This window comes from Ceratotherium simum, chromosome 6 (assembly GCF_057802395.1).
Source record: "Ceratotherium simum simum isolate JZ-2026a chromosome 6, ASM5780239v1, whole genome shotgun sequence".
NCBI classification, from domain to species: domain Eukaryota; kingdom Metazoa; phylum Chordata; class Mammalia; order Perissodactyla; family Rhinocerotidae; genus Ceratotherium; species Ceratotherium simum.
In genome coordinates, this window is record NC_141905.1 from 6106440 (window position 1) to 6128869 (window position 22430).

Consider the following 22430-nt stretch of genomic DNA (forward strand, 5'->3'; position numbering starts at 1 on the left):
CCTGCAGAAAAACAAATATACTGGTTTATTTGTGTATCTTATAAGCGACTGGAAGATACTGCCAACAAGAGAGTAATATAAACTGGATGTCCATTTTAAAGAAATATTGCAAGTGAATATTTGCTAACTTGGCCTCTTCCTTCAACATCCGTGTTTGCTTTTCTTGGGAGTCTGAACTTGCATACTTGGTTTAGAGACTAAGGGAGTGTTAGGAAGAAGGAAGGTGATGTAGGAGACCGACAGTGTGTGCATTTTATAGAATTTTGGAGCTGGAAATGGAAATTAGAGATCAAAATGGTTCACACATTGGTTTTAGAAGACGAAACTGAGAGCTAGAGGATAATTAAGATCTAAAGGTACATCCTAGAAGTGGGTGGGGTCAATGCAAATTTAGCAAGTAAAAGTAAATCATTAAACAGTTTGAAGCAACCTTTGTTCCCAGGGCTGGGAATGCCAAGAGAGCTCAAATTTTTCTGGTTGAGAGATTTCTCAAAATTATCCTTAGAAGTCAGCTGGTATAACAGAACACTGGACCAGGCTTATGGAGACAGAGGGTCCAGCCCGACATCCTGTGTGCTTATTGGCCAACAACCTCCAGCAAGACTCTTCACCTCCAGGGGTCCTTTATTTTATATATATTTTTTTAATAGAAAAAAAGTTTTGTCCTTTCCATTTTAGATTACCTTTAAGCACCTCGAAACATGTATTGTGCAATTTACTGGGGGAAAAAATGAAAAAAAGCTTTTATTTGCTCAAAGGAAGCAATGTGACTGCAGAAGCCAAATCTACAGACATTCAAAAATTTAAAATACAACTAACGTGGTGACTACCAAATAGTAACTGACTCAACTCCCTACTTCACATACTTGATCTTTTCCCCAAGCTCAAATCTGGTGCTAGCTAGGAGTAGCACACACCCCCAAGGCTATTTCATTCCATTGGCTGGCGAGCCATCCTGCAGCATCTAGATTTACTGTCAGGACGCCCGGTGTTTATTCGTCAGAGACGGTACCCTGCTCACGTTTCAGTTTTTTGTTCTTGTTGTACAAAACAGAAGCTGTCAGGGTAGAAAAACAACTTAATTTAAAAACTCAACGTGTAATTAGTAAATTCGTTTGGTTAACAAAAGTCTAGATTTCAAACCTAGAAGGCAATTCATTTGTATATTCCTGTATCATCTATCACTGATGTAAATAAAAGAGCGAAAAAAATCCGAAAGTAATTATTTCATAGTTTGCATTCGGGTGAGTCACAGAAGCCCACAAAAACTCGCAGGGACACGAGATGGGCCGGTCATTCCCTCTTCTAGAAGTGCATTTCGTCAGGACCCACCCTGTGTGTTACACACCCTAGGATCAAAAGAAAAGCGGTGCAATGTCTATTCCGCAACCAGTATCAACACATGCAGAAACCCGGGATGATGGCTCACGGGGGAGGGAGACAGGACTAACTACTTGGTGGTTTTAAGGTGGAAAAATCACTATCCACCCGAGCCTGCCACATCCGGGGGGGGGGGAGGTGAGAGGGAGCGTGGGCGGGGGGACAGTGCCCGCCCGGGCCGGGAGGAGCAGTGGCCCCCGAGCATGCAGAAGGGGGGCGGGCCAGGGCCGCGGGGGAGGGCGCGAGGGGCTCACCTCCCTTGCAGGGCGTGCGGTGCTGGCTGTGCTGGGCCCGGTAGCCCTCGATGACCTCCCAGGAGCCGTCGTCGCGCCGGATGGGGAAGGACAGGCTCAGCACATGGTTGCAGGGCTTGATGATCCGCAGGATGCCGCGCACCCGGTTCCGCTTCTGCTCCTCGCTCTCTCGGGTCTTCAGGTCCTCCACCAGCTTGTCCTCCACGATGCTGGCGCCGCGGTCGAAGAAGCCCTCCACCATCTTGAAGAAGTTGGGGTCGTCCTCGCGGTCGGCCGCCGCCTCGCTGTAGTGTCGCCGGGCGGGCGGCGCGAACCCCGGCTGCGGGGCGGCGGCGGGCTGCCCGCAGGCCCGGCCCAGCAGCGCGGCCGCGTCGGCCGCTGCGGAGCCCAGGGCGGCGGGCCCGGCGCGGGACAGCAGCATCGCTTCGCCCAGGCAGCGGTACATGGCGGCGAGGCGGAGGCCGCGGAGGAGAGGCGCTCGCGGAGGGCCGGGGACGGCGGCAGGGAGGAAGGGCCCGGCGCGGGCTGCCCTTTTAAGCCGGAGCTTCCTGCCTGCCCGGCTGTCCCCTCCCCTCCGGCGCTGGCCGCCGAACCCGGAGGACGGACTTCGGGGGCCGCGGGCCCACGTCGCCTGTGAATGGCAGGGCGGGGGCGCGCGCCGCCCAGGGAGCCGGGCCTCCGCCTCCGCCGCGGCCTCCCCGGCCTCCCTGGCGGCGGCGCGTGCCGGCGGGGGCGCTCGGGGGCGCGCAGGCGCGGGGCGGTGCGCATGCTCGCGCCGGCCGGGGGCGGGGCAAGTGCCCCGCGGGCGGCCCGCAACTCCGGGGAGGCGGCCTCTCAGGTCTGTGCTCGGCCCCGGCCTCGCCCCCGGGAGGGGGCCTCCGTGGGGAGGGGTTTGCCGGAGGTGGGGGGACTTGCCTGGGGAGGGGGCCTGCGCGGGGAGGGGGTTTGCCCGGTGGGAGGAGACTTGCCTGGGGAGGGGGCCTGGGCGGGAGGGGTTTGCCCGGGGGATGGGGCTTGCCGGGGGAGGGAGCGCGGGAGAGGGGCCTGCGCGGGGAGGGGCCTGCCCGCCTTCGGGGCCCGCGCGCGGTGAAGGTGGTGCGGCCTGGCGGCGGGCCCGGGGCGGTGAGTCATGGGTGTCCCTCCTTTCCGCCCGCGCGCCCTCGGGCTAGGCGGCCATCCTGCCACCCCGCGGGCCTGTCCTCCTCGGTCCTGAGGGCCCGCGCCGGGCGCCGAGACCCAGAAGCGGCGGTTGAAGCCCCGGCTAAGGGCTCGGCTTTATGCGCTGTGTTTGCGAAGAGTTTCTTGTCATCCGGAGCTGGATTTTGGAGGTGGCTTGCAGGAACTGGAAGGGAGAAAGCCTGGGAGCTGGGGGATTCCTTACCGACTGGCTTTTACCACTTTAAGTTTTAAAATTTTGTCCCTTACAGCCACTCAACGATGTTGACATAAAATAGTTGTCTACATCACTGTCGTATCTTTCTAAAATTTACTGATTGTGCTTCCTCTTTTCACGTATATGTTCTTGAAGTAGCCTAAAAACAAGGACACTATACAAAGGCAGTAATACTCCAGGAAAGTCTTTCTCAGTAATATATGTGTGAAATGGTCTAGAATAGGATTTGTAAACTTTAAGCTGCATAAGGGTTTAATTATGTGCTCCCACGTACTTGATGAGAAAGGCTAGTTGTACGCTCCTGTGGGTGCGTTAGATGGTGTCTAATGACTCAGTCTTTAAGACAAGCTACCGAAGGCCGCAGGACCAGCTTTAGCGGTCCCAGTGTACTTGGGTGGTTTTAAAATGGCACCTTTTTGACTTGGAAAACTACTTTGCTTCCTGACATTCGCTTAATTCATCTATTAGAATAAGGAAGAGAATGTTCTTAATTCGCACTATACTGCAAATTATAAAGTAACAACCTCTATCAGTTAATACATTCATGTATCCTCAGTGTACTCTCAAAGCAAAATAAAATGGAACTTATTTGCTAGATAAATGATAGTTATTATTTATATTTGTATTGTGTTTTTTGGTGAAAGGTATTTTCTGAGCTGAATCCTAATTTTGTTTTGTTGGTCAAGATGAAGGTACCAAATTTTCACTTGATAGTATTATCATTTTACATTGCACACACACAAAAATCCCTGAAGTTTCAGAATAAAGTGATTAGCATCGGTACACATGGAATTTTTTCTCTTCAGATTAAATTCTTTGGTATGTTTTGAGGAAAGCAGTTTAAAACCTTAGTTTTATTGCCCTTGTTTATCTCTTTCTTTATAACCATAGCCTTCAGAAAAATAAATATTTAACTTTGCTTCTTCCAAGTTTTGTTCACCTAAATTCAAGAAGGTGGAAAGGCTAAGGAAGGAGTAAGGAGATTATTTTTAATTGAGAATCTCCTAGTGTAGATGTTTTACAAAATGGCTGCACAAGAACCCTGTAAAGTAGATGTTTTTATTTTTAAAATCTTCATTATGTTTTTTAATCATATACAAGTTGTAAAAAATTTCAAACAGTACAGATGGGTTTAAAAAAAAAGACTGAAATTATCCAAACACTATTCCCGCCTCTTGAGTAAGTAGTTGGAGTATGTCTTTTTTGTTGTTGTTGAGGAAGATTAGCCCTGTGCTAACATCTGTTGCCAATCTTCTTCTTTTTTTTCTTTTTTCTCCCCAAAGCCCCAGTACATAGTTGTGTATCATAGTTATAGAGTTCTAGCTCTTCTATGTGGGACGCCACCTCAGCATGGCTTGATGAGCGGTGTGTAGGTCAGTACCCAGGATCCAAACCAACGAACCTTGGGCCACCGAAGCTGAACATGTGAACTTAACCACTGTGCCACCAGGCCAGCCCCTGGAGTGTTTCTTTTCACACTCAAGTAGGTATTATAATTACTGATTTAACAGAAGGGGCAACTGTAGCTCACAGAGACCAAGTAAATTGTTGATGATCACCTAGCTGGTAAATAGCAGACTAAGGGCCGGCCCCGTGGCTTGGCGGTTGGGTGCGTGAGCTCCGCTGCTGGCGGCCCGCGTTTGGATCCCGGGCGTGCACAGCCGCACTGCTTCTCCGGCCATGCTGAGGCCGCGTTCCACATACAGCAACTAGAAGGATGTGCAGCTATGACATACAACTATCTGCTGGGGCTTTGGGGGAAGAAAAAAAAAAAAAAATAGCAGACTAAGATTCAAACCTGGCTATCTGACTCCAAAATTATGCTATTTCTCCTATTCCACAAAATATTGTAAATATTTATTGCATTTAGTGCAAAATTGTTTACTGTGATGTAAAGTCTAGTGAGTTTCAGCTTTACATTGATGATTGCCTTTATAAAATATACAGATATTTTGCAAATTAAAGTTTAATTATTAGTAGTAATTTTCAGTTCAATAGGAGGCCGGAATTTAACTTGAAGAGAATTTGGGTCATTTGAACGCATTCAACAAAGACAAATCGTTTTTCTGCCTTTGACTTTTATGAGTTTTCCTTAGCTCTTTTAAAATTCCAGGTCTTTTCTCCTTGATCCATAGCCTGCTTTTGTGCTTTCAAGTGCTTTTAAAAATATTTTAGAATTATTTTAGGATTTAGAAAGACATAGCATATAAATGCATGAACAACATAGTCGTTTTTGAGAATAATTTAATTTGAATCGTCTTCATACTCTGTCAAAAATCGGTTGACCTAAATGTGAGGGTTTATTTCTGGACTCTTTAGTCTTTTCCACTCTTCCTTTTGGTACTATCCTTATGTTAGTATCACACTGTCTTGATTACTGTAGCTTTGTAATAAGTTGGGAAGTGTGAGTCTTCCGACTTTGTTCTTTTTCAAGATTGTTTGGTTATTCTGAGTCCCTTGAAGTTTCATATGAATTTTAGGATCAGGTGGTCAATTTCCATAAAGAATCCAGCTGGAAATTTGATTGGGATTATGTTGAATCTGTAGATCAATTTGGGGAGTAGTGCATTTTAACAGTATTGCGTCTTCCGATTCATGAACATGAGATGGCATTTCATTTACTTAGGTCTTTTTAAATTTCTTTCAGCAATGTTTTGTCTTTTCAGAAGATAAGCTTTGTACTTGTTTTGTTAAGTTTATTGCTAAGTATTTTTTTCTTTTTGATGCTATTATAACTAATTGTTTTCTTAACTTCATTTTCAGATTGTTCATTTTGTAGAAATACAATTGATTATTGTATATTGATCTTTTATGCTTCAACCTTACTGAACTCATTTGTTAGTTCCGATAATTATTTTAGTAGATTCTGTATACAAGATCATGTCATCTGCAAATAGAGTGTTACTTCTTCCTTTCCAATCTGGATGTGTTTTATTTTATTTTATTGCCTAATTGCTCCTCATTCTTTTTTACTTTTGCATAGTACTTCATTGTATGGATGTGCCATAATTATTTTTGCTAGTCTCTCATTAAATGAACATGTAGATTGTTTCCAATATCTCGAAGTTACAGCAGGATTGCAGTGAGTAACCTGTTACACAGAATATCAGTTTTCAAACTCTGTCATCTCAGGACTACTTTACCTTCTTAAGTATGAGTAGTGAATTTGAACTTAGAACTTAATAGTCATCAGAATTGTGTTTTCCTATAAAATTGCTTAGTTCATATTTGATGTAAATTGTCACCCTATCTAGATATTTAAAATGATATAATAAAACCAAATGATAGCACAAATCAAATATTTAGTTTTTTAAATGAGGGCTTTTAAAACAAGGAACTAAAAATCTTGATTTTTCTTTTTTTTTATCAGCTCCCCATGTTACTAATTTTAATAAGTTTTAGGTCACAAGTGAGTGCTTGTCAGTTCTTCATTAACCAGCCAGATGAGTGGGGGAAGAGAAGAGTACCCTATACTAAGAGAACACCATATGCAAAGCCTGAAGATGAAGGAGAGCGTGGTTTGAAAATACAGGGTAGCATACAACTTTGGTGAAAAGCAATTTGATCATCACAACAGTTTGGCTTAAACAGCAGTTTGTTTGAAAATAAATATCCCATAGTTCTGGTTTTTTCAAGTATTGGTAATTTTGGTGCATCATGGATTTTTTTTCAAAGCTTTGTGCCATAGTTTTCAGGGAAATTTTTTATAATATTTGCTTTTTTGTTTCTTTTTTTTTTTTTTTTAAAGATTTTATTTATTCATTTTTTCCCCCCAAAGCCCCAGTAGATAGTTGTATGTCGTAGGTTCACATCCTTCTAGTTGCTGTACGTGGGACTCGGCCTCGGGTTGGACGGAGAAGTGGTGCCCTGGGGCGCGCCCGGGATCCGAACCCGGGCCGCCAGCATCAGAGCGCGCGCACCCAACCGCTAAGCCACGGAGCCGGCCCTGCTTTTTTGTTTCTAATTAATTTTCAGAAAAGTTTGTAATTTTGATTTTTTTCCCTTTAGTGAATATGTTTGTGTAATAAGCAAAAAAGAATAAAGAAAACTACATCAAAGAAAAGGATTTGAAAATTTCAGGGTTTGTAGTCTTTTTCTTCTTAAAAAAGTGTTTTTTCCTAATAAATCAAGTGTCAGTTATATCTGCTTGGCTAGTTTGGTTAAGTTTTCATTTTGCTGCATTGCTATTCAACAAAGGTTTTATCAACTCTTGCTTAAGGGTTCTTTCCATGTTGTGAGTAAACATAAAAAAACAGTAGGATCTTTATTCCTTTAAGCATAGCATGCAGGAAACAAGTGAGGTCTCTTAAAAATTAACTATACTAAAGTACGATTCTGAACTTGCCTTTATGTAATTCATTATGTCTCTTGTCTTCTTTTTATTGTTTTTTAATTGAGGTTTTTTGTTTCCTTATATATCCTGTATATTCTTCTTTTTCCTGTATATCCTTGAAAAGAATAGCACATTCAGTTATTCATCATTCAAATGCTCACCATTCAGCTCCGTTTATTGATCTATGTGGATGACCCTTTACAAAAGCAAATCTTTATTCTATCTTTAGCATTTTCTCTTTGGAAATTTTAGTTGTGATTTCAATATGGGATTGCAGTTTGAATAGTAAGAAAGTGTAAGCTAAAAATTGGGACACATCTGTGATGCTGTTAAAAGCAGACATAACTGAAAAATATACTGGAGAAGCAAAAAGTCCCTTTCCATTGACCATCACGGAAGAGTTGCAGAAGAAACAGACTTTATTGTGAAGTATAGATGTGAGTGTAATTACAGTGAGTTTCCCTCTTAGTGAAAGGCAGAAAAGAAAAACGTGAACGAAGCAGGAGGGATCGGGGGAGACACTAATAATGGCTGGAGCCAGCTAAGTAGCAGCCGTCTCACCTCCTGGTTGGGATAGCATGGAGCAAACAGATGTTTGCTGGCTGTGTTGGTTAGGATGCTTTGGCCTTCAAGTAACAATATCTGCGTAAAAACGGGTTAGACTAAAGCCATAAACTAAGATAACTGATATCAAACAAGAAACCGGAGACAAGGGTATTTTGTTGTTGGTACAGTGCTCAGTGATACCATCAGGGACCCAAGTGCTTTTCTCTGTGTTATATTCAGCAAGTTGGTGATATCTTTCCTCGTGGTTGAAGGATTGCTACAGCCATTCCAGGGGTCACATGTAGACACAGCTAAGTACTGTGTAGAAGAACAGCAGTTTTCTCCCGTACGTCTCTCTTTGTTGGTGAAGAAAACCTTTTCCAAAGGCCTGCCAACCAGCTTCAGCTCTCTTAGGCCGCAGTAGCTAGGACCAGGTTATATGCCCATGCCCTTGCTGTGAGGGAGGCTAGAAGGAGGACTTTCTGGCATTTTGAGCTTCTGAAGTACAGACAGGCTCTGCTAGCAAGGAAGAAAGGGTGGAAGGCGTGATTGTTAAGTTGGCAACCAATACTGTTTGCTATATTTGCCAGAGAAAATAACTGACCTGCTCTGAACTATCTTATTGTGGTAATATTTGCTTAGAATACAAGTGCAGTTTAAGAGGGGTGAAACATTCTTAAATATGACCCTGAGAGTTGTGATGTTTGCAGTTTCATGTTTTCTGCATTGAGAAATCTGTATATTCTAATTCCCTTTGGAACCTGTCATTGTTTCATGTTCTCTATATTGAGAAAATTTGCAGAGTCTAATTCCCTTTGAGATCTTATATAACAATAGCTTTAAGATTATGCCTCTTTTTTTGAACAGTTTTTTACCATTGACAGCTTGTAAGGCAATAACTGCATATTGTGGTGTTTACCCTGTTGCCAGACAAGTGAACAGAACAGAAACCTATTCTCAACTTCTGGGGAAAATTTGGAAATTATAATGAAATATCAAGTGCTCAAATAATTTCAACAGATTTTTAGATGAAGCTGTCATCAGCAACCTATTGTCATCGATGTAACACATAGGCAAGTGGCTTAAATTAACAAGAGGACTAATCTGGCTTTTATGTTGAAATTAGAAGTTCTTCTTGTCTTTGTGCTAAGGGCAGAAGTGAAAGTCTAATTGGAGTCTCTGTATTATAGTAACATACCATCAGAAGCACAGCATGGGATAAGACTATTTTGAAGATACATGGGGTGGTTGTGTAAATGTGCCCTTTACATGGTTTTGTCCTGCACAGTTTCCTCATCAAATGTAGAATCTTTATGATTGCATTCTTGGAGGGCCATCTAAAACCAATGAAGCACAAAGGGATTACATTTTATATTCTAGAAATTGATATCTGCCAGCCATCCACAATGAAACTTCCAGTCAGCTATTAAAAAAAAAAAGAATGAAGTGTCAGTGAACAAGAGTAGGTCAGTGCTAATATAGAGATAGAAGTATCAGGACTTTAAGAATGAGAGAAGTTGTGATGAGAGCCTCAAATTAAAGCAAGTATTTATCCCTACCTTCGTGTATTTTTTCTAGGTTGGATATAAAATGAAATTATTTTGAATAATAATTATTTGGAATGCAGTAGGCCCCCCTTATCCATGGGGCTTACATTCTGAGACCCCCAGTGGATGCCTAAAATCACAGATACTACCGTATCATATATATACACCATGCTTTTTTTCCTATACGTACATAGCAATGATAAAATTTAATTAATAAATTAGGCACAGTAAGAGATTAACAACAATAACTTCTCTTTGGCATATCCAAATTGCCAACATCACTACTCTTGCGCTTTGGGGCCATTATTAAGTAAAATAAGGGTTACTTGAACACAAGCACTGCGGTACCACGACAGTCAATCTGATAACCTAGATGGCTACTAAGTGACTAACAGGCAGGTAGCGTATACAGTGTGGATACGCTGGACAAAGGAATGACTCATGCTCTGGTGAATCTGTCCTGCTGGATGGAGTGGGATGGCTCGAGATTTCATCATGCTGCTCAAAACAGTGGGCAATTTAAAACTTACAAGTTGTTTACAATCATACGTGGGAGATATTGCGGGTTTGGTTCCAGACCACTGCAATAAAGTGAATATTGCAATAAAGTGAGTCACTCAAATTTTTTGGTTTCCCAGTGCATATAAAAGTTATGTTTACACTATAATGTAGTCTGTTAAGTGTGCTATAGCATTATGTCTAAAAAAAACAATGTACATACCTTAATTAAAAAATGGTTTATAGTATTAGCAGAGGACATGATTATATATATAGAAAACCTTAAAGAATCGACCAAAAAACTGTAGAAATAATTATCGAACACAGTAAAGTTGCACAGTACAAAATCAACATATGAAAATCAGTCTCATTTATACACTAACAACAAACTAGCAGAAAAGAATACAGTCGCATTTACAATTGCAACAAAAAAAATAGAATACCTAGGAATAAATTTAACCAAGGAGGTAGAAAACCTGTACACTGAAAGCTGTAAGACATTGTTGGAAGAAATTGAAGAAGACATAAAGAAATGGAAAGATTTTCCATGCTCATAGATTGGAAGAATTAACATAGTTAAAATGTCCGTATTACCTAAAGCAATCTACAGATTCAATGCATTCACAATCAGAATCCTGATGAAATTTTTCATGGAAATAGAACAAAGAATCCTAAAATTTATATGTAACAACAAAAGACCCAGAATAGCTAAAGCAATCCTGGGAAAAAAGAACAAAACCAGAGGTACCACACTCCCTGATTTCAAAATATACTAGAAAGCTATAGTAATCAAAACAGCATGGTACTGGCAGAAAAACAGACACATAGATCAATGGAACAGAATTGAGAGCCCAGAGATAAACCCAAACATTATGGACAGCTAATCTTCGACAAAGGAGCCAGGAACATACAATGGAGAAAGGAAAGTCTCTTCAATAAATGGTTGGGAAAACTGGACAGTGACACGCAAAAGAATGAAAGTAGACCGTTATCTTACACCACACGCAAAAATTAACTCAAAATGGATTAAAGACTTGAATGTAAGACCTGAAGCCATAAAATTCCTAGAAGAAAACATAGGCAGTATGCTCTTTGACATCAGTCTTAGCAATATCTTTTTGAATATCATGTCTCCTCAGGCAAGGGAAACAAAAGAAAAAAATAAACAAATGGGACTACATCAAACTAAAAAGCTTCTGCACAGCAAAGGAAACCATTAACAAAATGAAAAGATGGGCCAGCCCAGCTGCCTAATGGTTAATTTCGGTGTGCTCTGCTTCAGTGGCCCAGGATTCGCAGGTTTGGATCCTGGACGTGGACCTACACCACTCATCAAGCCATGCTGTGGCGGCTTCCCACATACAAAATAGAGGAGAGTGGGCACAGATATTAATTCAGGGCAACTCTTTTTCAAGCAGGAAGAGGAAGATTGGCAACAGGTGTTAGCTCAGGGCCAATCTTCCTCACCAAAACAAAAAAACCCTGAAAAGACAACTCCTCAACTGGGAGAAAATATTTACAAATCATATATCCAATAAGGAGTTAATATCCAAAATATAGAAAGAACTCATACAACTCAGCAACAACAACAGCAAAATAACCTGATCAAAAAATGGGCAGAGGATCTGAACAGGCATTTTTCCAAAGAAGATATACAGATGGCTAATGGGCACATGAAAAGATGTTCAACATCACTAATCATTAGGAAATGCAAATCAAAACTGTAATGAGATATCACCTTACACTCACTGGAATGGCTATTATTAAAAAGACAAGAGCCAGGGGCCCAGCCTGGTGGTGTAGTGCTTAAGTTCACGAGCTCCACTTCAGCGGCCCGGAGTTCGCAGGTTCGGATCCCGGGCGTGGACCGATGCACCACTCATCAAGCCATGCTTTGGCAGCATCCCATATACAAAATAGAGGAAGATGGGCACAGATGTTAGCTCAGGGCCAATCTTCCTCAGCAAAAAGAGGAGGTTTGGCATGGATGTTAGCTCAGAGCCAGTCTTCCTCACAAAAAAAAAAAAAAGAAAGAAAAGACAAGAGCCAGCCCTGATGGCCTAGTGGTTAAAGTTAGGTGCTCATTACTTTGGCGGCCCGGGTTCACTTCCCCGTCGCAGAATTGCACCACCTGTCTGTCAGTTGCCATGCTGTGGTGGTGTCACACATAGAACAACTTACAAGTAGGATATACAACCCTGCATTGGGGCTTTGGGGAGAAAAAAAAAAGAGGAAGATTGGCAATAGATGTTAGCTCAGGACAAATCTTTCCCTGCAAAAAATAAAAAGAAAAAAGAAAAAGACAAGTGTTGGAGAGGATGTGGAGAAAAAGGAACCCTTGTACACTGCTAGTGGGAATGTAAATTGGTGCAGCCACTGTGGAAAACAGTATGGAGATTTCTCAAAAAATTAAAGATAGACATACCATATGATCCAGCTATTCCACTTCTGGGTATTTATCCAAAAAACATAAAAACACTAATATGAAAAGATATATGCACCCTTATGTTCATTGCAGCATTATTCACAGCCAAGGTTTAGAAGCAACTTAAGTACCCATCAACGGATGAATGGATAAAGAAGATGTGGTGTGTATATATATATATGTATGTGTGTATATATATGTATGTGTGTATATATATATATAATGGAATACCACTCAGCTATTAAAAAAGACAAAATCTTGCCATTTTTGATGACATGGATGGACCGTGAGGGCATTATGCTAAGTGAAATAAGTCAGACGGACTTCACTCGTATGTGGAAGACAAACAAACACAAAGATATGAAGAACAGATTGGTGGTTACCAGAGGGGAAGGGGATGGGGGGGAGGGCAAAAGGGGTAAAGGGGGACATGTATACAGTGATAGATGGCAACTAGACTTTTGGAGGTGAACATGACAGTTTATACAGAGGTCGACATATAACGATGTACACCTGAATTGATATAATGTTATAAACCAATGTGACCTCAATTTAAAAAATGCTTAATTGCTAAAAAATGCTAACCATCATCTGAGTCTTCAGCGAGTCATAATCTTTTTGCTGGTGGAGGGTCTTGCTTTGATATTGGTGGCTGTTGACAATCAGGGTGCTGGTTGCTGAAGGTTGGAGTAGCTGTGGCAGTGTCTTAAAATAAGACAAAAATGAAGTTTGCCACGTCGATTGACTCTTCCTTTCATGAGCAATTTCTCTGTAGCATGTGATGCTGTTGTATAGCATCTTACCCACAGTAGAACTTCTTTCAAAACTGGAGTCAATCCTCTCAAATCCTGCTGCTGCTTTATCAACTAAGTTTATGTAATATTCTAAATTGTTTGTTGTGATGTCAACAATCTTCACAGCATTTTCACCAGGAGTAGATGCCATCTCAAGAAACCACTTTCTTACTCTTCCATTAAAAACTTCTCGTTTGTTAAAGTTTTATCATGAGATTGCAGGAATTCAGTCACATCTTCAGGCTCCACTTCTAATTCTAGTTCTCTTGCTCTTTCCACCACATCTGCAATTTTTTCCTCCACAGAAGTCTTGAACCCTTCCAAGTCATCTATAAGGGATGGAATCAACTTCTTCCACACTCCTGTTAATGTTGATATTTTGACCTCTCCCCATAAATCACAAATATTCTTAATGACATCTAGAATGATGAATCCTTTCCAGAAGGTTTTCAATTTACTTTGACCAGATCCATCACAGGAATCACCATCTGTAGCGGCTATACCTTACAAAAAGTATTTCTTAAATAATAAGACTTTAAAGTCAAAATTGCTTCTTGGGCTGCTGAATGGATGTCATGTTAGTAGGCATGAAAACAACATTAATCTCATTGTACATCTCCATCAGAGCTCTTGGGTAACTAGGTGCATTGTCAATGAGCAGCAATATTTTGAAGGGAATCTTTTTTTCTGAGCAGTAGGTCTCAACAGTGGGCTTCAAATATTCAGTAAACCATGTTGTAAACAGATGTGCTGTTATCCGGGCTTTGTTCTTCCATCTATAGAGCACAGGCAGAGCAGATTTAGCATAATTCTTAAGCACCTAGGATTTTTGGAATGGTAAATGAGCATTGGCTTCAACTGAAAGTCACCAGCTGCATTAGCCCCTAACACGAGAGTCAGCCTGTCCTTTGAAGCTTTGAAGCCAGGCATTGACTTCTCTCTAGCTATGAAAGTCCTGGATGGCATCTTCTTCCAATAGAAGGCTGTTTCATCTACCTTGAAAATCTGTTCTTTAGTGTAGCCAGCTTCATTAATTATCTTAGCTAGATCTTCTGGAGAACTTGCTGCAGCTTCTACATCAGCACTTGCTGCTTCACTTTGTGCCTTTATGTTGTGGAGATGGCTTCTTTCCTTAAACCTCATGAACCAACCTCTCCTAGCTTCCAGCTTTGCTTCTGCAGCTTCCTCACCTCTCTCAGCCTTCACAGAATTGAAGAGAGTTAGGGCCTTGCTCTGGATTAGGCTTTGGCTTAAGGGAATGTTGTGGCTGGTTTGATCTTCTATTCAGAACACTAAACTTTCTCTATATCAGCAGTAAGGCTGTTTTGCTTTCTTATCCTTCATGTGTGCACTGGAGCAGCACTTTTAATTTCCCTCAAGAACTTTTCCTTTGCATTAACACTTGGCTAACTGTTTGGCTCAAGAGGCCCAGCTTTCTGCCTATCTCAGCTTTCGACATGCCTTCCTCACTAAGCTTAATCACTTCTAGCTTTTGATTTACAGTGAGAAAGGGCAACTCTTCCTTTCACCTGAATGCTTAGAGGCCATTGGAGGATTATTAATTGGCCTAGTCTCAATATTGTTGTGTGTCAGAGAATAGGGAGGCCTGAGGAAAAGGGGAGAGATGGGGGAACAGCCAGTCCGGGTTGCTGTTCAGAACACACATGGCATTTATCAATTAAGTTTGCCGTCTTATATGGGCGCAGTTCATAGCACCCCAAAACAATTACAATAGTAACATCAAAAGATCACTGATCACAGATCACCATAACAAACACAATAATAGTGAAAACATTTGAAATATTGTGAGAATTACCAAAATGTGACAGAGACATGATGTGAGCAAATGCTGCTGGAAAAATAGTGCCTATAGACTTTGTGCTTCATGTAGGGTTGCCGCAAACCTTCAATGTATAAAAAAATGCAATACCTGCGAAGAGCAATAAAGTGAAGCACAATAAAATGAAGTATGCTTGTATTAATGGAATTTTCCATTTAATATTTTTGGATCACAGTTGTCCAAGGGTAACTGAAACCATGCAAAGGGAAGCCACAGATAAGGGGGACTACTGTATTTTTGTAAGTCTATTCTAATAAATTGTAGACTTTATCTTCTGTCATTTCATATTCTTTCCAGCCTCTTTTTTTAATACAACACAAACACCAAAAAAAGTGAACCAAACCACACTAGAAAAGCAATCACAATTGGCTTTAAACTAATTTTAAAAAGTTTAAGTGGAAAAAACTAAAAGATTCAAGCCCTGAGAAATTCTAGTTCCTTGCCTCTTATGGTTTTCATTTATTTTAACATTTTCTTCCAAAAAAAGTGTACAAATGAGAATAACAGACTACCCTGTAAGTTTGCAATAACTGTGCTTTTTCAATTACAGGTATTCCTCGCTGACCCCACTCTTGCTGTCTGAACTCAGAAACAGAACAGATGGGACAGCTAGGGATACTTATATTTTATTCCTAACCTATTTCTATAGATTCATATTATTTCTAATCTAAATACTATTTTTTCATATTGGTTCTCATTATAGAACATTTAAGTTATTCTAATTTTTCCCTATAGTTGTCAGTTAAAACAGTAAGAACTAGCAAAAAATGAGTTAGAATTTTATTTTATTTTTATTTATTTATTTTTTTATTTTTTTGTGAGGAAGATTAGCCCTGAGCTAACATCTGTTGCCAATCCTTCTCTTTTTGCTGAGGAAGACTGGCCCTGGGCTAACATTCGTGCCCATCTTCGTCTACTTTATATGTGGGATGCTGCCATAGCATGGCCTGATGAGCAGTGCATAGGTCTGAGCCCGGGATCCAAACCTGCGAACCCCAGGCCGCCGAAGCAGAGCACGTAAACTTAACCGCTCTGCCACCGGGCCGGCCCCTAAAATTTTAAGAAGTAGGATAAAACCTGAAAATTCTGAAATATGAAGGAATAATGCTTAAAAATATGTATCTGGGATCATAAAAGCACTCCATGATGTAATTAAGGTACTAATAATTGAAAAAAACAATGACTAGGTATGTTTAATTTTTCTACTTTTTAAAATTGATTTTTTATTTTAAAATAATTTTATTTATAATAATTTGTTTTGAAATAATTTTTCTTTAGAAATAATTTTAAATTTACCGAAGAGTTGCAAAGATACTACAAAGAGTTTTCTTCACCCATCTTTCCCTAACGTTACATCTTACGTAGCCATGATACATTTATTAAAACTAAGAAATTAACATTGGTGCAGGTATATTTATTTTTGATTGTCATTTCAGCCAATTGTCATGCCTTTTGCCAAATTACCTGGAGCTGTACTATTGATCTTTTTTTTTTTTTTTTTTTAATTTATTTATTTTTCCCCTAAAGCCCCAAGCGATAGTTGTAAGTCATAGTTGCACATTCTTCTAGTTGTTGTATGTGGGACGCGGCCTCAGCATGGCCGGAGAAGCAGTGTGTCTGTGTGCGCCCGGGATCCGAACCCGGGCAGCCTGCATCGCAGCGCACGCACTTAACCGCTAAGCCACGGGGCCGGCCCTGTACTATTGATCTTAATCATCATCACTGCTTTGCCCTCAGCCCTTTTAGGTGCTCATGTCTGGTACCCTGTGCCCTTAGTCCCCTGTTCTTCAGGCTACACATAACTGATTGTCTTTTGGGCAAGTGCCCAGTCATGTTCAGTCTAAATGCTGGCCAGAAACCTATGATGTGCGTTGATCAGAAAGATGGCTTTCCAATTTTAATTTCATTTCTAATCTATGTGTATCTTTATAATATTCGTCTCCCCCCTTTTAAAAGTGGTCCAAGTGTCTTTCTTTTTAAACCAAAAAACCCTGATCAAAATGGTATGCATTAGGAAACTGCATCATAGTTTGCTGTGGCTGGAGTGTGTGTATATGTGTGTCTGTGGGGGAGGGAGGGTAAGACAGGAGGAGAAATGGCAGATTAGGTGGGGCAGCTCACCAGATGGTATGTCTCTTCATAGGACCAATTTATTGGCTTTACTGGTATCCTCTATTGTATGTTTGTTTGCAATTTTTGAATCTGGAGATGGGGATCTTTCATAGGTTCTAGAACATTTTCAACTGTTACCTCTTCAAATACTGTCTCTACCCCATTCTATCCTCCCTCACTGTATCTTCTGTGCCTTACCTACTCTTCTTGTGTTTTCCAACTTTTTTTTTTTTTGTGCTTCATTGTATAGGTGCCTGGGGTCAGGCAAAGTGCCACCTTAGTGGAAGATTTGCTGTTCCTCTTACATCAAACAATGCAAACCTTGGTTATAAGACTTCAGGGACTGGTTTACTTTCGGATGAGTGTTACCTTGAGGGTATTGCCCTTTAGGGTTACAGGTTATTGTGGGGATACTCTCTGTGGGTACTGTGTTTTGAATTATGTTCCCCTTACCTATGACACTATCAAACAAAAATTTATATATTTCCTCATGATTAAATGCCCTCAGATCAAAAGCAGCTCCAGTGCTAACTGACTCTAGATTCTTGGTTTTCTCTTACAGTTTTAGCTGGGTGATTCCTTAGTATCTTGTTATCTCTTAGTGACTTTTTAAGATTTGTTTTTTATATTTCACCTAGTGTTTTTTATTTGTTTTCATAGGAAGAGTTGGCTTCAATCTAGCTCATCATTTTGGAAAACTGAAACTTATATTGTTATTTATATATTTAACTATGTCTAGGATTGATCACGATTAACTTAAAAACATGCACACAAAATCCTCTTGTATTCTGCTTGGAGTTACATTAGATTTATATCTGTCTATTATATATAGATGTATCTATCTGTCTATTAGATTCATACGTATCTATCTATCTATTAGATTCATATGGGGAGAATTGATATCTTATGTTATTGTTTAACCATAAGAGGGTATGGAGCATCTTCCATTATATTGAAACACTTTTTTGTTCTTCAGTAAAGTTTTTCTAGGCTAAATTTTATTCCCGTGCACTTTATTTATTTATTTTTTAATTTTATAGAAACTTTTCTTGATGGTTTATTGGATTTGTTTTTTTCTGTTTTAAATGGCTTTAGCCTGGAGAAGGCACCCTATGATTTTACCTACCATCTTTCTAAAACTCTAATTGCATTGTTCTTAAAACAGAAACTTATTTATGGTCTTTTATTTGACTTTGATATCCAAATTAAAATGTGGTGGTTGTCTACTTTTAATTTTTTTAGCTCTTTAATACTTGCATTTATCAGAAGATTTTAAAGTTTCTTTCGTCTATCTCGCTTTACTCTGATTGATTCATTCATGTGGGAACTATTTATTGAGCACCTGTTATTGACCAGACACTGGTGTGGTTGGTGAACAAGATAGACAAGAACAGAGCTTTCATTCTAGTGGGGAAGTTAGATTGCGAGGAGTGTTAGACAAGAAATAATAGGGAGCTGCGCTGCTTTCTGGAGGGTGGCCAGAGAATGCCTCTTCAAGGAAGAAGCACTGAATTGAAACTAAAGACTGAGTTGGAGCAACCTATATAAAGAGCTGTGGGAGCAAGTGAAGGAAGCAGCAAGTGGAAAAGCCTTAATATAAGAAAGACCTTGACATATTTTAGGAATGGAGAGAAACCAGTGTGATTAGGGTTGTCCAGGTGAAGAACAGCATGTTGTGATTTTGGCGAGATAGATCACGTAGGCGAGGGCTTTACATTTTACTTGTTGTGCAGCGGGAAACCCAGTTGGAAGTATAGTAGGCATAAATTTTGTAAACAAATTTGAATGTACAAAGAGGTAACTTTCTTTATTCCTCTATAACTAAAATTTCCTTAGCTCTGTAGCTTCTTATTTCTACTGAGTAGTAGAAAACAATCTTGCCAATTTAGGATAAAGTCAGTAGCTTCTGGTTTAACTTAGTTAATTCCAGGTTAACTCAGACCCTTGGGTAAATAATCAGTCCTTTGGATAAATATTCAATTTTTCCACATAGCTCTCCCCTTTTTTTTCTGGGGTGGAGGGTATTGATAGAGAAGCCTTATAATTTTTCCTGGCATTAAGGAGGGGGCATCTCATCTTTGTGCCATCCTCTGTCCTTGGCCATTGTTAAGGTGTACCTTGCCTGGCTTACTCTTGAATAGCACTGTCTGCTCTGCTGCATCTGAGGCTGATGTCCCTGCTACTACAGTGACCTCTGGACAACAGGTCAGTGCTTACTGGGTCCTCCTTAATCCCAGGCTCTTTTGGGCCCACTGGCCCAAATCAAACTCCTTAATGGTTTCTGCATCTTGCTGGCATGCTTGATACTCTGAGACAGCTTTTCAGCAATATGGTCTGGGCGTGTCGTTGGCTACTACTCTCCTACCACGTTGATGTAGATTAGGTGCGAGGTTTTGCTAAAACGCTTGCAGTTCCCTGGACCATAACTTGGGAAAGGGAAACATATTTATCTTCTATTCTGGATCCTTCCCCACAAACATACTGAAGATTTTTCTCACCCTTCCTCACCCCAAGATTTAGCCCCTGATGGGACAGGAGGTAAGAATTCTGAACTTAACATCTAAGCTATCTTCTACCTCCTCTTTCTCTCTGCACTCCTCCCCCAGGTTTTCATCTCCTCTCAATTGTTGTGGGAGAATTGCACTTTCATCCTCACCTGCCACTTCCTCTGTGCTGTAGTGTACAGTATAAACTCTGCCTGCAAAGTTTGCTTGCTTTGGTTTGTGATATTTAAAGCCACAGTTTTAGAATTTAAAAAGCCCTTAGATACTGCAATTGAAATTTTTAGCTTTAGAATTATGGTTTCCGTAGATTAAAGGCCGTTTATAGTTTCGGCTATAAAACTCTTAGAAAAAACATAGGTGTAAATATTCATGATCTTAGATTAGGCAATGGTTTGTTAAATATGATACCCAAAGCACAAACAGCTGAAAAAAAAATAGATAAATTGGACTTCATCAAAATTAAAAACTTTTGTGCATCAAAGGACACTATTAAGATAGTGAGATATCCAAGTACAATATCTTTTCATAGAGAGTAAATGGGTCCAGAACTCAAGATAGAATTCTAAGCTAGAGATACACGTTTTGTCATCATTAGTGATAAGTAATATAGATATGGTGATCCTGGAATGGATGTGAGAAGAGCAAAGAAAGGAGTCCTGGGGAAATATCAGTATCTAAGGGTTGAGTAGGGAAAGGAAGGAATGATCTGAGAAGTTCAAAGAAGAATATGAATTATTATAGAAGCTTTCCCCACTTGATTCTAAGCTCCTTGAGGGCTATGACTGTTCACGTTCATCATTTTATCCCCAGTTCTCATCATAAAGTAAGTTCTCAGTAAATGTTGTTAAATGAAGACTGAGAGGTTTTAGGAAAGAGTGGTCCACAGTGTCAAATGTAGCAAATAGGTCAACTAATATAATGACAGAGCAACAAGTAGCTGATTGATCATCTTCTATAGAATAGTTTCCTTGGAGTCTCCTTGGTAGAGATAAATGCCAGATTGCTGAGGCCTGAAGAGTGAATGATTGTGAGAGAGTGGAAACTGTATGTGCACAGACATTCTTTTCAAAAAGCTTAGTTATGAAAAAAATGTAGAGATGTGGGATAGTAGGTAGAGGGCATGTTGTATCAAGATGAGGGAGACTTCAGCATGTTTATATGCTAAACAGAAAACGTCATTAGAAAGGGAGGAGTTGAAGATATAGGAGAAAGGAGGTACCTGAGATTGATTGAACATTATCCTTAAGATTAGAGGGAATGGAGTGAAGATAGTGGGTTTGAGTGGAAATAGGAATATAGTTTCCATTGAAGTAGGAATAAAGAAAGAAAGGATGGTGTAGATGGAGAAAAGTGTTTGGGTGGAATTTGGGGCATCAACACACTTGATGAATTTTTTCAATGAAGTGGAGGGATAACGTCATCACTTGAGATTATGAGGGAAGGAGATGGTGATTGTAGGGGAGAGTTTGAGGAGAAAGGGAGAATTTTGAGAAGGCCATTGAGAGAAATGAGAGGGCTGACTGAATGGGATTACTTAGAAGAATTGTAGTAACGCATTTTTCCTTGCTCTGGTATATATAGTTTTGTGAGTGATTTTTTCTCTCTCTCTCAGGGCTAACCAACCTATGTCTGAGCAGACAAGTTGAACAACTGGATTGATCTTGATCTAGGTTTTATGGGCCAGTGTGGCAGAAAAGGAGGCAAGAGATTCTAGCAGTGAGAGTGTTTGAAGTAATGGGCTATTGAGTCTAGACTGTATAGGGAACAAATGAAAACTAAACGTAGCTGCTGGGATATGAAGTGGTCAAGATTGGATATTGGAATTTAAGATTAAATTAAATTGAATTTAAGATTAAATAAGAAGAGCAGTTGCTGGTTATGACTGAATGCAAGATCTGGCACGGGTTTCTGAAGTGGAGAGAAAGTGAAGGTTCTTGGAGTTGAGGAGATAAGGGGACTGTAAAGCTAGACTGTTACAGGAGTCAGCTACACAAGAAGTGGGTTGCTCAGAGTGGTGTCGGAGCAAGAGGTGGAAAGATTCTGAACCAGGCTCCAGAGTCTTTAGTGAGTGTGGAAGAGTAACCAAGAAGTCAATAGGTGACAGAAACAAGGAGAGAGAGGTAGGAACAGATGACAGAAACCTCAAAAGAGAGTAAAGAACTGTGATGGTGATCAAAGAATGACTTCCATGCTTCGCATTTGCTGAGTGGGAGGAAGAATACCTTGCACTCAGATTTTAGTTTAGACAAGAAGACTGCTGGAATGTTACTTAATTGGTTCAGGGTTTAGGGTATTTCTTTACAGTGGAACAGTGTAAAGGGTTATCAGGAAGTATAGCTGTTGGAGGATGTGTAATGGTCGAGGAGGGTGAGGGGAGAGTACAGAGCAGAAATGGGATCAGAGTGCAGCAGGAGGGGGGAATTAATTGGAGGGGCTTACATTTTGGATGATTGTGGTGATGATGAAGAACATGGTGGTCTTAGCTGATCTCAAAATTTATTAATTTTGTGGGAAAATTTGTTTATGCTGACAGACTGAGATACTGGGTTATGCACAAAGCTAGAGGACTTCATTGTTTTCAGGTCTACTTAGCAATATTTAGCAACCTGCGGCCTTTGCTCAGCATGTCATAAAGAACCCTAGCATAGAGCTGTTTTCTTCTTTGGCAAGGTTTAGCCCTGGATGAGAAGGCAGAGGTGGAAGTGATTGGTGCTCACTTGATCTTTTGGCCTTGACAAACTTGTCTCTAAGGGGTGGGTAGGTGGGTAGAGATAACCGTGAGTCCAAGTTGGGGTGAGAAATCA

The 22430-nt window shown here is 40.5% G+C and overlaps 2 protein-coding genes across 3 annotated transcripts in view; one reads left to right on the plus strand and one right to left on the minus strand.

Moving 5' to 3' along the window:
- GLUD1 (glutamate dehydrogenase 1) overlaps positions 1-2275 on the minus strand; it is a 40914-nt gene extending 38639 nt beyond the window's left edge. The window contains exon 1 of the mRNA XM_004432464.3: positions 1635-2275. Coding sequence (XP_004432521.1) covers positions 1635-2079 — 445 coding nt within the window. The 5' untranslated portion in view covers positions 2080-2275. The remainder of the gene's footprint in view (positions 1-1634) is intronic.
- A 159-nt stretch (positions 2276-2434) lies between these two features.
- The window catches only part of SHLD2 (shieldin complex subunit 2), a 102959-nt gene continuing 82963 nt past the window's right edge, over positions 2435-22430 (plus strand). Inside the window, exon 1 of one of the 2 annotated variants that reach the window (XM_014789008.2) lies at positions 2435-2472. The gene's annotated coding sequence lies outside the window, so the exon portion shown is untranslated. Of the gene's footprint in view, positions 2473-2765; positions 2963-22430 lie in introns of those variants that run through there. The other variant, XM_087431814.1, reaches the window with a different exon arrangement.